The sequence below is a fragment of the Lepus europaeus genome, chromosome 8 (assembly GCF_033115175.1).
Source record: "Lepus europaeus isolate LE1 chromosome 8, mLepTim1.pri, whole genome shotgun sequence".
NCBI lineage: Eukaryota > Metazoa > Chordata > Mammalia > Lagomorpha > Leporidae > Lepus > Lepus europaeus.
The window spans coordinates 119,686,182-119,701,885 of NC_084834.1; the positions used below are offsets into that span (position 1 = coordinate 119,686,182).

Consider the following 15,704-nt stretch of genomic DNA (forward strand, 5'->3'; position numbering starts at 1 on the left):
GCAAGCAAGTCAGACGCCCATGCTGTAGCAGTCCGCAGTCTTCCAGTGAATGTGAATAGCTTTTCTCTGGCAGAGACCGCAGATGAACCTCTAATTTTTATTACTTCCCCCAACTCACCACCAACCAGAAGACAGAAGTACCACCAACCTGGTTATGATCAGGAAAAGGAATAATAGATGCACAGACACCAAGGATCATTGACGGGTGGATCTCGCAGTGTGTGTATGTGGAGCAATACGCTACTTCTTTCTCCTGTAGATCGTCGGGTGTCATTGCAAGCATCACTGTTTCTTCTTCAAGTGTGTCAATGTACTCCACTACCCCACTGGCCACGAGATCCTGCCAACTAGAAGAACACCCACTCAACTTCTGTACTTCCTGCAACATCTCCACAAGGCCCCTACTTAATAAACTGCATTCCTACGTTATATGCACCAGCATGGGAAGAATTTCAGCATTGGTATATATGACTGCTAACAGTGAAAAAAGTCGCTGAACAACGCTATAAAGTACGGCCCCATAACTATTATCATCAGATTGTTATGCTTTGTTTTTAAAGAAGCCGCACTTACAGAGAATGTGAGTATAGAAACACATCAAATGTGACCTGGTAGAATATGCACCTAATTGTTACCAGTATTTATTTCTGAAGGTGAAAGCTTTTCATTCTACATATCGTTTCAATTATTTTACAATAAGAATACATACATTTATGTATTACTAAAATAAAATTATTGAAGTTCATCTTTTTATTAAGTTTCTTGTTTCTTATTTTACCCACAATATACTATACTCATGATCTTTAAGTGGTGTAAGTATACATATTTATGGGGCACAGTGTTGTATAAGTAATGATCAGATCAGGGAAATTGGCATACCCATCACCTCAAACATCTATTTTTCACATGTACTTATATTGTATAGGTTTAACATGGAACAGGTGCCCATATGGGATGCCAACACTGCAGGCGGCAGCTTTACCTGTTAAGTCACAGTGCCAGCCCAGTGAACTGTATATTTTTAAAAAATGGTTTATGGGGCCAGTAGAGAGGGCTAAGTTTTCGCCTTTGGTGCTGGGAATCCAGATGGGCACCAGTTCAAGTCCCAGCTGTTCCTCTTACAATACAGCTCTCTGCTATGGGCTGGAAAAGCAGTAGAAGATAGCCCAAGTCCGTAGGCCCCTGCAAACACATGGGCGACCCGGAAGAAGCTCCTAGACCCTGGCTTCAGATCGGTGCAGCCTCAGCCATGTTGCAGCCATTTGGGGAGTGAACCAGCAGATAGAAGACCTTTCTATCTCTCCCTCTGTCTGCCTGTAACTCTCTTTCTCAAATAAATAAATCAAATGGTTTATATTAAAAAAATGGTTTATAATTTTATGGTAGGCAAATTCTATCTCAATTTTTTCAAAGTACACATATTTCTTGATGCATGTTGTACCTGTAGTTGTTATATTCTCTCTCCTTCAACTGGTCAATGTGCCTCTTCTTCAAAAGTAGCTTTTGTTTTTCCACAATCAGAAGCGGTCTACAAATACGGCCTGCATCTGTGTAGATACGAATCTCCCTCTCTCGAATATCTCTGATCATAGAAACCTACATCCAAAAAAAACAAGACAGCTCCATGAAATTTTATTTCCTCCGCATCATCAACGTTTAGCTAAAAAATACAAGAGGGGCAGTATTTGGGCAGGTGGTTAAGCCACTGGTCAAGATGCCTGAGAACAGTATCATTTTCTATCATCTGGCTTCGAGTCCCACTTCTGCTGCCAACTGTAGCTTCTTGCCAGTATGGCCCTTGGAGGCTCAAGGAGTTAAGTCCCTGCTCTCCACATAGGAGACATGGATTGAATTTCCAGATTCCAGCTTTGGTCTGGCCCCACTCTGGCAGTTGTGGGAATTTGGGGAGTAAACCACTATGTGGGAGTTCTCTCTCTGCTTATATATTCTTCTTTCAGGCTCTCAAATAAATTTTTTTAAATACATAAACTTATAAACTTCCTGAGAAATCAATTATCAAATAAAAGGAACTAATCTTAGAAGGATCTTCAAAAGTTCAAGGAAAATGTGTACTATGAAAAAACTATGGATAGAATTCAAAACTGCATTTTCCATGAACTTTCTGAAGTACCCTTGCATTAAAAACTTTTGGGGGCTGGGGCCGGCACTGTGGCCTAGTGAGTGTCAGCAGCCCATATGGGAGCTGGTACGAGTCCCAGCTTCTCCGCTTCCTATCCAGCTCTCTGCTGTGGTCTGGGAAAGCAGTGGAAGATGGCCCAAGTCCTTGGGCCTCTGCACCCACATGGCAGACCTGGAAGAAGCTCATGGCTCCTGGCTCCTGATTGGCGCAGCTCTGGCCACTGCAGTCATCTGGGAAGTAAACCAGCAGGTGGAAGACTCTCTCCACCTCTGCCTCTCTGTAACTCTGCCTTTCAGGTAAATAAATAAATCTTAAAAAACAAAACAAAACTTTGGGGGGGGGGGGCGGCAGCAGTGTGGCGCAGAGGTTAGTTGAACTGCTGCCTGTGATGTCAGCATCCCATATGAGTGCCAGTTGGGACTCCCAGCTTCTGATCCAGCTCCCTTTGATGCGCCCAGGAAAGCAGTAGAGGATGACCCAAGTGCTTGGGCTCCTACACCCACGTGGGAGACCTGGAAGAAGCTCATGGCCCCTGGATTCAGCCCAGCCTAGTCCTGGCCACTGCGGTCATGTGGAAAGTCAATCAGTAGATGGAAGATCTCTCTCTCTCTCTGCTTTGTCTCTCCTTCCCTCTGTAACTCTTCCAAATACACAAATAAAAATCTTAAAAAAAAAAATGGGTGGGAACACCAGACATCTGATGCAACTGTTACAATGAGGCTCGGAGGGCTGGTGTTGTAGTGCAGCCAGTTAACCTGCCTTCTACAACACCAGAATCCCATAAGGGCACAAGTTCGAGTCTTAGTTCCTACAATTCCAATCCAGCTCCCTTCTAATGCACCTGGAAAAGCAGCAAAAGATGGCCCAAGTCCTTGCGTCCCTGTACCCATGTGTGAGGCTTGGATAGAGTTCCAGGCTCCTGGCTTCAGTCTGGCCCAGGCCTGACTGTTGTGGCCATTTGGAAGGAAATAGCAGATGGAAGATCTCTCTCTACATGTCTGTCTCTTTCTCTCTGTAACTTTGCCTTTTAAACAAATAAATCTTTTAAAAAATAAAATTAAAAACAAAGTTGATGCTTAGGATACCTGCATCTCTCATATCAGAGAGCCTGATTTGAGTCCCGTCTAATCCATGCTTCCAATTCCAGCTTCTTGCTAATGTGCACACTGAGAGGCAACAGATGATGGCTCAAGTACTTGGGTCCCTGCCACTCATGAAAGAGACCTAGATTAAGTTCTAGACTCCTAGCTTTGGCCTGGCCAAGACCCAGCTATGACAGGCATTTGAGGAGTGAAACACAGACAGGAGATACCTCTGTCTCTACCTTTCAAAAAAATAAATAATAATTTTAAGAGTAGTATTTTTTCAAACTTAGATATACCTTAAAATTTTATAAAAACAAAACCTAGCCTTAGAAATTACAAAACTGAGCATTTGGTAAATGCATCATGAAGGTAAAGTGAAGAAAATATTTTTTCGGTACAATACTAATGTAAGACAAATATTGGCCAGCGCCGTGGCTTAACAGGCTAATCCTCCGCCTTGCGGGGCCAGCACACCAGGTTCTAGTCCCGGTTGGGGCGCCGGATTTTATCCTGGTTGCCCCTCTTCCAGGCCAGCTCTCTGTTGTGGCCCGGGAAGGCAGTGGAGGATGGCCCAAGTCCTTGGGCCCTGCACCTGCATGGGAGACCAGGAGAAGCACCTGGCTCCTGGCTTCGGATCAGCGAGATGCGCCAGCTGCAGCGGCCATTGGAGGGTGAACCAACAGCAAAAAGGAAGACCTTTCTCTCTGTCTCTCTCTCTCTCACTATCCACTCTGCCTGTCAAAAAAAAAAAAAAAAAAAAAAAAAGACAAATACTTACTTTGGCTCTTTGCTAACTGCTTCACCCTTTCAATAGCCAGCCCCATATCACTTTGTCTTGACCATATTTTCTCAGTTGGAAATCTGACTTTTCACAATCACCTAGCACACAAATGGCTTACAGGCTAGCTATCCAATACAGCAGATCCTAGCCACATGTGATTACTGATTACTGAACATCGAAATGCAGCCATTCTGAGACGGGCTCGAAGTTCATTTGAAAGATACAATATTTTCCAGAGGGGCCTGCGCTGTGGCGCAGTGGGTTAACACCCTGGCCTGAAGCGCCGGCATCCCATGTGGGCACCAGTTCGAGACCCGGCTGCTCCACTTCTGATACAGCTCCCTGCTATGGCCTGGGAAAGCAGTAGAAGATGGCCCAAGTGCTTGGGCCCCTGCACCTACGTGGGAGACCCGGGAGACCCGGAAGAAGCTCCTGACTTCAGATCGGCGCAGCTCCGGCCATTGCGGCCAATTGGGGAGTGAACCATTGGATGGAAGACCTCTCTCTCTCTTGCTTTCTCTCTCTCCAGCCGTTGCAGCCAATTGGGGAGTGAACCATCAGATGGAAGACCTCTCTCTCTCTCTCTCTGCCTCTCCTCTCTCTGTGTAACTCTTTCGAATAAATAAAGCAATCTTTAAAAAATAAAATAGAAAAAAAAAGATACTTTCCAAGAAAAAAAAAGGATGTAAAATAGTTCATTAACAATTTTTATGTTGACAACACATTGCAAATGTCATATTTTGGATGTACTATATAAAATATATTTAAAAATGCATTCCTAGGAAATGTCAGGAATATTTCGGGAAAATTTGCAATAAAGAACCTAAGAATCATTAAAAACACTGCAAAATTGGAAGTACCTGTACTTTGAAGAATCAAAAAGGAAACGTATTTCTGTGATTTACGATGAACTGCCAGTTCATCAAGGAACTGAAAAACAGACTGATACTCCCTTCAAAAGTACTTCTAAGAATCAAATCGTATGTGGATCTTTTCTAAAAGGAAGGACAGAGTTTAGTAAAAGAAGGAAAAGATCTGGTTTACTCAGTTGGAAACTACGGCAAACCATAAATGCTTGATGACAAACACTAGGTTCTTCTCCAAAAGCCAAGTAGTAGGATATGTTCCACGCTGCTAGCCCGCTTCACGTCCTTAAAAAGTAACTTGGGTGCTGGCACTACAGTGTAAGGAGTGAAGCCACTGCCTGCAATGCCAGCATCCCATATCGGTGCGGATTTGTGTCCTGGCCACCCCACTTTCAACCCAGCTCCCTGCTAATGTGCCAGCAAAAGTAACGGAAATTGAATATCCAAGAGCTTGGGCCCCTGCTACCCAGAAGCAGCTCCTGGCTCCTGGCTTAGCCCAGCCCTGGCTGTTGTGGCCATCTGGGGATGGAAGCTCTCTCTCTGTAACTCTCACTTTCAAATAAACTAAAGTTGGCATACACACCACGTACTGTCTCCTCTTTGTCTGACTCTACAATTAAAGTTATTTGTAAAACACCACCTAGACTCTTTTTTTAATTCATCTGATAGATACATATAGAGAAAGAGATAGGGAGAGCTCTCATTCACTTGTTCATTCCCCAAAGGCCTGACAAAATAGCCCCAGGCCAGGGGTCTAAGCCAGCAGCCTGAAGCCAATTACTTGAGCCATCACCTGCTGCCTCTCAGGCTCCAGCATTAGCAGGAGGCTGGAATCAGGAGTGGAACCGGCAACAAACCCCAGCACCACAGTAAGGATGCAGGCATCTCAACTGCCATCTTAACTGCAGGCTACACCTGCCTCTCACCCGGCTTTGAAACTATGCTTTATAATTCAGGGAACACAGTTCAAAAAAGAAGCCAGCGCAAGCCTGCCTCTGAGTAACCTCACACCTTGTTTACAGACCCCACAGCAATGCCCTCTAGTTCATCAGAGCCCTACTTCAGACACGATGATGTCCATCTGACGCCGCAGTTTCCTCAGAGTGTTCATAAGCTGTTCAGGATCCTTATGTATTCCAACCCAGCAGCCATTGACAAAAATCTTGGTGGCACTAAAATGAAACACCACAAACAGTTTGCACTCAGCAATTCTGTACTCAGCTAAAAAGAATAACAATATTTTACAAAGAAATTATCACCTATACATACTCAGCAATAGCTGCAGGAGAAATTTCTTCTAAATTTTCCATACTCCATTCTTCTAAAAATTCCAGAATTGGAGAAGGCTGAGAGCCAACTGAAATGTAAGCCATCAGTGCTAAATTCTTCACAAGTCCCACAGCATGGCCCTAAGGAATAAACATTACACTGATCTTATAGGCCATCAGAATTCTCTTCCATAGCACTGTTCCTTCCATTTGATTTCAAGATTAACTTTTACTTTCTAAGAACAAAATCACAAATAGTATCTTAATTCTAAACTATGATGCATAGATAAGTGAAACAGCATTTCTAAAATAATTATGCTCTATGTAGCTACCCTGACACTTTTGATCCTGAACATAAATTCCCATGCATTACCTCTGGGGTCTCAGCTGGACACACCATGCCCCACAATGTGTTGTGCAGCTGTCTTGGTTTTGCCAGTTTGCCATCTCTACCAATAGGAGAATTTAACCGACGCAGGTGGGAAAGAGTAGATGCGAAAGTCAGGCGGTTTAATACCTGGGGGGAACAGCAAGTAGTTAAAGTGTGGGTATTTCTGTGATGGTCACGCTGTCACACTGAGGCTGCGTCACAGTTTTATATACAGTCCAGAGAGTATCACACTGTCACCATCCCTCCTTTCCCTAGCCTTTCCCGGGATAATCCCGACAGCGCTCGTAACTCAACTGCCTCTAACAGCAGGGATGGCAGATACGCAATGCAGTTCCATCACATGCAACATGCTGTTGGGTCTTCTCTTTAACTGGTTTGCTCTCTGTTGCATCCCAGTACCTAGAACACTAGGTGGTATGCATTAGGTATTCACAGTGTTCAACCAAAGCTACCAACTCACACTCCCTTGATCACAGCAGATATTAATAACACATTCCCGTACTCTTCCAGGCTGAGGCCTCTGAATTCAATACAAAAATGGAACAGAATATTCAGCAAGATAATATTAATTAGTAAGGTGCGATTTAGAGAGATAACAAGGCAATTCAGGCTTGATTCCCACCTTCCCCGGGCTGTAAACCACCCAAACCGCCTTCCTCCTGCTGTCTCCTGTCAGGGTGTTACTCTTCCTTTGATCTCCCTATCTGGAAACCTCAAAATCCTGTCTGCCTCAGTCCCTCCTTCCACACATCGATGAACATATCCTATAAAATCTATTTTCAATCTGTGTAACAACAGACCCTTGCACTTCAACTATTCCACTTCCATCATCTCTAAGTCTCTGCCTTGTAGCCTCCAATCCACCCTCCTCAGTTGCCAGAATCATGAAAGCATGCATGCATCCACATCACTCAGCATTTTAGCATCACCCAGCAATGACCACTGATGACGGGAGAGCCTGACATGAAAGCCTGCCCTTCTCAACAAAGTTCCAAATGACCCTGTCCTGCCAGCCTCCAGCCACTCTCTCATGCTACCCAGCTAACCACACACGGTCACAGACAGAAGACAAACCACTCCTCCACTCTGCTCTGCCTGGTGGACTGTGACCACCTCCATGTAACATGGAGTTTACCACCATTCAACTAAGCACCCACAAAGGCCTGGAAAACTCACTTTCTAACTGTTTCTCAAATTGACCCCACTCTCCTTCTCTGTAAAACTGCTCTACTCCAGGCCTATTACTTCTCACCCAAGCTGTTGCAAACAATTTTCCTACCACTAATCCTGCTCCTTACAACCTGTTCTCCATATTGCCAATTACCATGAATCCATCTAAAAAACAAAACTGATCATGGCTCACGCCGCTATGAGCTGTCCCCAGCTCCCCTCTCCGACCATCTTCTTAACCCCCAACTTCGACAGGAATGTTCCAGCTCCCATACAAGCACTCCTTCCTGCCTCCACCCCTCTATGCAGGACATTTAAGAAGACAGCCGCACTTTTCCTATGACGTGCTGGTTCCACCCTCCTCCAACTGGGGCTCTTCCCCTCAGGCTGAGCCTTTCTCCAGCACTCCAACAGAGCACCGGTGCCTATTTCTCCCTAAAATGCTTTCTGAGCCACACTGTGATTATCTGTTTACATCTATTAACAAGTAAACACTGCCAACTACTAAAGATCAGGAATCATGTTTTACTCATCTTTGCAACTCCGACGTGTGGGTGCCTGACACTCTTAGGTCCCCTAACAACGTTCCCAAACAAGTCACTGAACTGAATCCACAGCATAGTATTTATCATAATATGGCTCAGGGCAAGTGTATGTATGAATCAATCTATTTCCTCTGCCAGATACTGATGAGGTCCTTGGAGGCCTGGGATAGGATCTCATTCATGTCTGTGAATCCAGAATCACACATACCAAGTATGCAAATAAATCCTTAATGAATTAAAAAGAACTCAGAAATTTAACTTGGCTACCAGCAGCCTTCCTGAATTTCGAGAACATCTAGATTTCTAGGAACCAGAAGTTTATAATTGGTGTTTGAATGCCAAATCGTTCAGATTATTCTGGCACATAAGTATATTACCGGTGTTCAATCTTATATGAAAAGCATATATATACAGAAAAATAAAAATGCCTAATGAAACAGAGTGTGAAAAGTCTTCCCTACTCCTCCATCTGAGAGAAGTTCTCGCATTCCCTGTATGCACAGCAGGCCAACAGGAAGAGATCCAGGGCAGAAGGACTCTATTTCCAACAACGGAAGGGCTGGGTTAGCGTCTAATACACAAGCATCATCAGCAGACTGTCCCCCCTCTCAAGCAGCTACCCCACTAACCACATATCTTGAGTTTCCAAACTGCAAACCAAAAACTTAAGTCTCTCTTATTACTGCTATTAGCTAATTCAAGAAAAATTTAGCTTTCATAATTCAAAAGCCCCCCAGAAATTTTATACTTAACCAAGGAAAAAAGAAAACAAGATGACTTATACTCAGTAAAGGAGTCACCGGTTCCTCTGACAGGTGCAGTCACAGTGACAGCCTCACCTGAGACACTCCAGCCCTGGCCTGATGGGCTTTCTTCTGGTCACCCCAGTTTCCAGTAGCTAAAGAGTACTTTAGGCCATCAGATATAATCCTTGTTTTAATTGCCAACTCCAAGTTAAAATCCTTTCCTCGATCAATAAACTTCTGTGCATAGATCCGTACTTCTTTAAGCAAATTCTTAAACATCCTGCCAAATAAAATAGTACTGTTTTAAATACAGAAAATTTTAAATACAGAAAAGTCTATGATATGTATTCTTATCAGGGCAAATATCACCCACAATGGGAACAAATGGTTACTATAGAGTGAAAGCCACCACTCCTGTTATGTGTAAAGCACAGATTCCCATGCAGTTCATAAACACACACAGCAGGAGAAATAATTAGCAGAAAAAAATTTAAAAAAAAAGAAAAGAAAAAAAACCTCCTTAGTGGATTGGTAACAAAAAAATACTGACTAACCTACAATATACTAAAAATTAAAACATGCGCAAAACACTGCTAGTATTAATTATCCTTCTTTTACTGTCAACATATTTTGTTTTTAAAAAGTTTTTCTAGGCCGGCACCGCGGCTCACTAGGCTAATCCTCTGCCTTGCGGCGCCGGCACACCAGGTTCTAGTCCCGGTCGGGGCACCGATCCTGTCCCGGTTGCCCCTCTTCCAGGCCAGCTCTCTGCTGTGGCCCAGGAGTGCAGTGGAGGATGGCCCAAGTGCTTGGGCCCTGCACCCCATGGGAGACCAGGATAAGCACCTGGCTCCTGCCATCGGATCAGCGTGGTGCGCTGGCCGCAGCGCGCCTACCACGGCGGCCATTGGAGGGTGAACCAACGGCAAAAGGAAGACCTTTCTCTCTGTCTCTCTCTCACTGTCCACTCTGCCTGTCCAAAAAAAAAAAAAAAAAAAAAAAAGTTTTTCTAGCAAGAAAATATTTTATGAGTTCATTTCTGAAAACATGAAAAACAGGAGGCCAGCACTGTGGTGTACAGCAGGTAAAGCCCCCACCTCAACACTGGCATCCCATCTGGGCACTGGTTCATGTCCCAGCTGCTCCGCGTCAGATCCAACTTCCTGCTAACAGCCTGGGAAAGACCCTAGAAAATGGCCCAAGTGCTTGGGACCCTGCACCCACGTAAGAAACACAGATGAAGCTCCCAGTCTGTCTCTAACTCTGACTTTCAAATAAATACATCTTTTGAAAATAGTAAATACATCAAGAATAAAATTAAAAACCACACACAAACCTAATACTATGAAACAATTACTGCTAATAATTTTGGGATATCTACCTCCATGTTGTGCATATGTGTTCATAAAATACAAAAGCAAGACCAATAAGAATTCCAGTATTAGCCCTTAGAAAGTCAAGGCAATGAATCACCTTTCTCAAACCTCTTCTAAAGCTACCGAAGGAACAAAGCAACATGAACAATAAACTGTCCTCACAAACTTGACATTTCCAGACATGAACCAGAACTGAATCTGAGCAAATGGCCCAAAGAATGCAGCTAACCTCACAGGTCCCCAGTATGGATACCACGACAGTTTCAACCCCCACGAGCAATCAACCAGTCTAAAGACACAGCTCCCTGCTTCAGTGATTTCATTCTGAAAGTTCTTACCCTCTAAATAAGAACGCAAGGAGCGGCCCAGCAAGGTCCAATCTTTTATTTCCGTAGTGATCTCTGTCATCTAGTTCTCTTCTACCCAAAGCCGCCAGAAGTAACCTATGAACCATGTACCTTAAAAAAAAAAAAACAGGGTAATGGAAGGGAGAAGAAAATATTTGGCTTTTTACTTTATATTTAAAACATCATTTTTGACAGCTTGACCTTTAATAAAAATGACTTTGTCAATTCTAATGGCAAAAAAAAAAACAAAAACAACTTTATCAATTTAAGGTTAACATACCCCAAGAAGTAGGCTTTCTTTGTCTCACAAAAATCACTGACACCGACATGGGGAAGCATTTCTTTTTGTAAGACTTCCTTTGCATACTTAATTCTTTTCTCCTTAGTAACACCAGGCTTTGCCCCTCTTGAGCCAATGAAATTTAATGCAACATTTTGTTCTTGAATGACAAAAGCTTCATCCAGAGAAGGTTTAACCTATCAGATACCATAAATAAAAGTGAGTCTACTGTAATTCACAACACGCCAAAAATCCCTATGAATCTAATGAAATTCTTTTTATGTTTTCAGAAAATCAAGTAATCATAAAATCTTAAAACTAGAAGACACTTCAGAGATCTGGAGATCTCTGATAAAACCCACTCATTAGCACAGCAGTGATACTTAACAACTCCACCATAAAAAGAACAGTATATATTTCATTATCTCTTTGAAATTCTAATGACCAATGGTAAAATAAAGTTCCTTCCAAGGATCCACAATCTATTTAGAGAAGCTCCATAGTCTAATTAAAACTTACTGAGCTACAAACGAATATATGTGCCAGACTGTCTTCAGTGTTAGTATGAAGAAATTTCTAACTGACAAATAAAACCACTCAATTATTTCTGTAAAGCACACTACTTTAAGAGCCCATTTAAAAAGTTTGCATCCCATACCTGCCACTGACTATCTGTGGCCTCTGGGCAGTCATGTCATCAGTTTCCTTACCTACAAAAGGGTTAAGTAAAATAATCTCTAAATTCTCCTCCATTCTAACATTCTCAATTTCCAACCGCACACAACAGTGAGCATGAGAAATGAGGGCTGACATTTAGTAACTCCGGCATCTCTAAGCACCACTGGTCCTATCACAGATACTAAACTGCCTTCCTGGCCTTTGACTTCCTATCTTTTTATCACTGATCCACGAGTTTAGACTCCCAAGTTCTAATCGTGACTAGAAAAACAAATGCTATTTAAGGACATTATCAAAACAACTGACAAAAATCTGAGTAAGATATGTACATTAATAGTTCCATACCAAAGTTAAATTTCCTGATTTCAACAATGCTTTGCCTATGAAACTGGGTGTCCTGATTCCTAGGAAACACACACTGAAGAACTTAGGAGTCAGCATGTGATGGCTGTCACTCACTCTCGGACAGTCCAGACAACAGTGATGAGCAGATACAGACACAGAATGGGAAAGCAAAAAGTGGCAAGGCAACGATATGAATCCAGGCGAAGAGTGAACAAGAGTTCTCTGCACTATTCTTGCAACTCTAAGACTGAAACTATTTCAAAATGAAGTTTTACACACAGACAGCAACTGCTCATTTTCCTTTGTGCCTAAATGGCACCCGTCTGGTGTGCGCTACAATTCTCCTTCCTACTGCTGTCCCTGACCTCAGGCTGCCTCCATGTTCCACGTCTACTCTACACAGCACTGTCACAAGGCCCAGGCATGGCCACCAGCTTTCCCTACACAGTAAATGCCATGACATCCGTGACAGTTAAACTGCTCTTCAGAGCAGCTTTCAGCTAAGTTGTAAAGTTAGCAGCAGTCAGTAATTCCATTTCCTTCATAAAACATGAGGAACATACTCTCACATTACCATTTCCATCATCTCTGGATCTTCAAAGTCATAAATAATATGTTCTAAAATATCCCTGTCAGACACAAAGCCCAATGCTCTGAACACGATGATGATGGGAACTTCCTGCTTGATGTACGGGAGAGTTGCCACAATGCGCTGACCAATAGCACTCTTTTTTGCACCCTGAAAAAGAAAATATAATGAGAACATGAATACATAGGAGCTCACAGTGACATGAAAACACCAAGATACCTCCTCATATATTGCTAACTTGAATGCTTCAGAATTAAACAGATACCTGCATACAAGTTTGTTCCCAATTCCTTCCTCCATAATTACACACATAAAACAGCACACGTCATTGGCCTAGCAGTCAAGGCACCTGTGTCTCATGGTCGTGTCAGAGTTCAATACCCACATCTCCTGAGTCCAGCTTTCTGCCAATGCAGGCCCTGGAAGGCAGCAGTAATGGCTCAAATACCTGGGTCCCTACTATCCACATGGGAGACCTAGACTGATGACTTCCTATGGCTTAGGCCTTGCAAAGACTGGGCCGCCACCGGCACCTGGGGAATGAAGAAGAGAGGAGGTCTAGGATGGGAGAATTCTATCTGTATCTCTCAAAGAAATAAATTTTTAAGAAAGGATGGTAAGGGGCTAGTGCTGTTGTACAGCGGGTAAAGTCGCCACCTGCAGCACCAGCATCCCATATGGACATGGTTTGAATTCCAACTACTCCACTTCTGATCCAGCTTCCTGCCAATATGCCTGCAAAAGCAGTGGAGGATGGCCCAAGTGCTTGGGTCCCTGCACCCATGTCAGAGACCCAGAAGAAGCTCTTGGCCCCTAGCTTCAGATTGGCCCAGCTCCAGCCATTGCATGAACCAGCAGACAGAAGACCTTTCTTGTCTCTCCCTCTAACTCTACCTTCCAAATGAATAAATAAATCTTTAAAAAAAAATGATGTGGTAGGAGTTTGATGAAGCAGTTAAGACGCCACTTGGGACACCCACAACCCGTATCAGAGTGCCTGAGTTCAAGTTCTGGCTCCACCCTCAATTCCAGCTTCCTGCAAATCGCTTTCTGGGAGGCAGCTGGTAGGTGATGATGATTCAAGTACTTGGGTCTCTGTCAGCCACATAGGAGATCCAGGGCTCCTGGCTTCAGTCTAATTCAGCCCTGACCATCGTGAGCATTTGAGAGTGAATCAGCAGATGGGAAATTGACCCTACCCCGCCACCCCAACTCCAGTCTCTCAAACAAATAAATAAAATTTAAAAATAAAAAGCTAATTTAAAAAATTAGTTACTGGTCTACTGGTCTATACTGGCATACTCAGTTTCTCAGTTTTAGTCTTATTTCTTCTGTGTCAGCATCAATTTCTCTTATCCTTTCTTGGCTTCATAACCTTAAAGAATCATAATCCCTAATGATGACGTCTACCATCCTCCTCCTGCCACTCTAAGTTTCTTGCTTTAGATAATTTATCTCATCTCACAGGTTTGGTCAATAGTAACTTCTAATAAGTGACACTCAAAATTTCATCTTGATCCTTTCCCTACATCTCCAACTGCCATTTGGTTATTTCTATTTAGATATCAAGTATTCCATTCAGTCTACTATATGATTCACCACAGATCTTACTCCAGAACAAGAACACTGGAAAACAATGCCTTCATCCATCACACACCAACACCTCCTCCCACCCCAAGTCATCTTGTCTAAAACTATGTTCTGTCAAAATTCAATTCCTAGAAATTCTCTTTCATCACCATCCTCCCAGAACTTCAGGTTAGAAACCATGGCATCTTAACAGACTCAATCTCATGGCAAACCTAACAGCAGGGGCCAGCATCACTTACAATGCCAGCATCCCATACTGGAGAGCCAGTTCAAGTCCTGGCTGCTCAGTTTCAGATCCAGTATTCCTGCTAATGCACCTGGAAAGACAGCAGAAGTTGGCCCAACGTGGGCCCCTGCCACCCATGTGGGAGGCCAGGATGGAATTCCTGACTCCCAGATTCAGCCTGGCCCAGATCTGACTATTGCAGTCATTTGGGGAGTAAACCAGCAAATGGGAGCTCTCTATCACTCTGCCTTTCAAATAAAAATAAACAAATCTTAAAAATAAAAACAAAAGAACTCACCAAATTCAGATGATCTTTCTTTCTGTGCCTCTGATTTGTTTACTCCAGAGTTGTGATTATAATCTCCCCTAATCCATAGCTGTGTTCATCACCCTCCACAATCCAGGCCATGCTTCTTGACAATGCACAACACAATCACCTGCCAACCACTTCCAAATACATGTACCTGGGTCCTACTCCTCCTCCATCACCACTACTCCCACCAACTAACTGGTCAGCAAATGTGAAAAGGGAGTCAAAATTTTGTACTTCAGTCGTAAGGTTACTGAGGTGAACCTTTAGTTAAGAACCACTAATCCAGATCCACCCTGATCACCTACCTGCCATCCACTATTCAACACACTCCACCCAGTCCTATCAGAGCTGTTTTCTGGTGATTCTCCATATTCACACTACTTATCCCATTCTCCTCCTCCAGAATGTCCTTCAAATTTCTCTCTGCTTACATAAAACCTGTACAATACATGTAAGTCCACCTCTTTTATTAAGTTTTCATAAGCCATACCATTCTAGTAATCTCATTCTCCTCCAAGTCTTTACAGAACTACTATAAATAATAGAATTTAACCTCTGCACTGTGTTACTCTTGTTTGACAGCTAAAACCTGTATTCCCAATAAAGCCATTTTCTTCTTAATCATGATGGTGGCAAAGCCGTTGCCTGCTGTGCCTCTATCTCCTATGGACACTGGTTCATGTCCTGGCTGCTCTGCTTCTGATCCAGCTCCCTGCTAATGGCTTGAGAAAAGCAGTGGAAGACGGCCCAAGTGTTTAGGCCCTGCCACCCAAGTGGGAAACCTGGAAGAAGCTCCTAGCTTCCTCCTATCCAATGTGGCCATCTAGGGAGTGAAACAGCAGATAAAAGTGCTCTCACTCTCTCTCTCTCTCTCTCTCTCTCTGCCTCTCCCTCACTCTGTGTAACTCTGAATTTTAAATAAAGAAATACATCCTTTAAAAAAAAAGACTGTGTGAGTTAATGACGTC

At 43.2% G+C, this 15,704-nt stretch overlaps 1 protein-coding gene across 1 annotated transcript in view; it reads right to left on the bottom strand.

The window, feature by feature from the left end:
• The window catches only part of POLR2B (RNA polymerase II subunit B), a 43,349-nt gene that overhangs the window by 12,673 nt on the left and 14,972 nt on the right, over positions 1 to 15,704 (bottom strand). The window contains exons 7-15 of the mRNA XM_062198787.1: positions 12,593 to 12,757; positions 10,996 to 11,192; positions 10,707 to 10,826; positions 9,086 to 9,272; positions 6,514 to 6,657; positions 6,142 to 6,281; positions 5,933 to 6,044; positions 1,442 to 1,596; positions 149 to 347 (exon numbers count right to left, since the gene is read on the bottom strand). Of these exons, the coding sequence (XP_062054771.1) occupies positions 149 to 347; positions 1,442 to 1,596; positions 5,933 to 6,044; positions 6,142 to 6,281; positions 6,514 to 6,657; positions 9,086 to 9,272; positions 10,707 to 10,826; positions 10,996 to 11,192; positions 12,593 to 12,757 (1,419 nt within the window). The remainder of the gene's footprint in view (positions 1 to 148; positions 348 to 1,441; positions 1,597 to 5,932; positions 6,045 to 6,141; positions 6,282 to 6,513; positions 6,658 to 9,085; positions 9,273 to 10,706; positions 10,827 to 10,995; positions 11,193 to 12,592; positions 12,758 to 15,704) is intronic.